Below are 1881 nucleotides of genomic sequence, written 5' to 3' on the forward strand. Positions count from 1 at the left end.
GGGGGGGGGTCATCATACAAGAAAAACAATTTGAACAAGAAAAACAATTTGAACAAGACAAAAGACACAACTTGAACAAGAGATACAACCTGAACAAGAGAGACAACCCAACGTGGGGAAAAAAAAAAGAAGAGAAATAGAGAAGAGATGAGAAATGGAGAGAAAAAAACCAAAGTGTTTGTCCCACCTTCCATCCCCGGCAGTAGCACTGGATCAGCAGAGTAGCTCTCTTCTTCAGCTGGTACTGTTTCTTGGCCTGTGCGGGAGGAAAAGACATTTAATGTAGGTGGTGGGTTTTTTGGGGGGGCGTTCTTTTTTTTAAAAGCTTTTTAGTAAGTGTTTTTCGGCACTTGCAACATAAATGGGTCATCCAGTAGTGCCAAAGATTTAAGGTGTTACTAGAAAGTAGCCTACTACTACATGTGCTTCTATACTATACTCCTGCAAGTGTTATGCATGCATTCACGAGGACAGACTTGCTCCGCTGAATCCCTGAGACTGATTCACTGAACCCCTGAGACTGATTCACAGAACCCCTGAGACTGATTCACAGAACCCCTGAGACTGATTCACAGAACCCCTAAGACTGATTCACTGAATCCCTGAGGAAGATGAGGAGAGAAAGACGAGAGGGAGGGAGGAGATAAAGGTGGAAAAGAAAAGACGACAAGAAAAGTGTCCACTCATGTAGTATCCCCTGAAGCGTGCAGAGACGAGGAAGAAGGGGAGGGGGAGGAGGAAGAAGCAGAGATGAGGTGGAGGAGGAAAATGCGGAGAAGGAAGAGGAGGAGGAGGAAGAAATGGAGGAGGAGGAGGTGGAGGAAGAAGAATGCAGAAGAAAAGAAACATGTCTACTCACATAAAATCCCCTGAATTGAAGAAAGAGGAAGAAGAGGAGGAAGAATTCGAGGAGGACGAGGAGGAAGAAGGCCGAAGTGAAAAGAAGTGTCCACTCAAGTAAAATCCCCTGAATTGTGCAGAAATGAGGAAAGGAGGCACAGAAGAAGAGGAGGACGAAGTTGAGGAGGAGGAGGAAGAAGAAGAAGAGGAGAAAGAGGAGGGGGAAGTCGAGGAGGAAAAGGAGGAGGAGGAAGTCAAGGAGGAGGAGGAAGAGGAGGAGAAGGCAGAAGTGAAGAGAAGTATCCACTCTCATGTAGAATTCTTTGAATTGTGTAGAAATGAGGAAAGGGGGTGGAGGACGAGAGGAAGAGGAGGAGGAAGCTGAGGAAAAAGGCAAAAAAGAAGAGAAGTGTCCACTCAGGTAGAATTGTGCAGAAATGAGGAAAGCAGGCAGAGGAGAACAGGAAGAGGAAGAGGAAGAGGAGGAGAGGAAAAGGAGAGGAAGAAGAAGAGGAAGAAGAGGAAGATGAAATGGAGGAAGAAGGCAGAAGTGAAGAGAAGAGTCCACTGACGTAGAATCCCCTAAAGCGTGCAGAGAAGAGGAAAGGAGGCGGACAAGGAGAGTAAGAGGAGGACGAAAGAGAGGAGGTGGAAGATGAAGAAGAAGGAAGAGAAAAAAGTGTCCACTTATGCATAAGAGGTCGAGGAGGAGGAGGAGGAAGAGAAGGAGGAGGAGGAAGAGAAGGAGGAGGAGGAGGAGGAAGAAGAGGAAACCATGAAGGCAGAAAAGAAGAGAGTGTCCACTCACGTAGAATCCCCTGAAGCGTGCTGAGATGACGATCTGGCTGAGCCTCATGCGGCGGTACAACGTCTTCTGTTTCCAGCCCAGCCAGGTGGCTCTGATGAGGGTGGCCAGGGAGTGCATGCGTTCCCGCCGCCTCTCCTCCATGTCAAACAGCTGAGTGTGGGAGTGTGTGTGTGTGTGTGTGTGGGGGGGGTGGTGGAGAGAAGACAACAGATTATGATACATCAATGGCATGG

At 47.9% G+C, this 1881-nt stretch overlaps 1 protein-coding gene across 1 annotated transcript in view; it reads right to left on the minus strand.

The window, feature by feature from the left end:
- LOC101854646 (unconventional myosin-Ia) overlaps positions 1-1881 on the minus strand; it is a gene marked incomplete at its 5' end in the record, with an annotated part of 55584 nt that overhangs the window by 35861 nt on the left and 17842 nt on the right. The window contains 2 exon segments of the mRNA XM_035970531.1: positions 188-256; positions 1649-1798. Of these exon segments, the coding sequence (XP_035826424.1) occupies positions 188-256; positions 1649-1798 (219 nt within the window).

Source organism: Aplysia californica, unplaced genomic scaffold (assembly GCF_000002075.1).
Source record: "Aplysia californica isolate F4 #8 unplaced genomic scaffold, AplCal3.0 scaffold00281, whole genome shotgun sequence".
NCBI lineage: Eukaryota > Metazoa > Mollusca > Gastropoda > Aplysiida > Aplysiidae > Aplysia > Aplysia californica.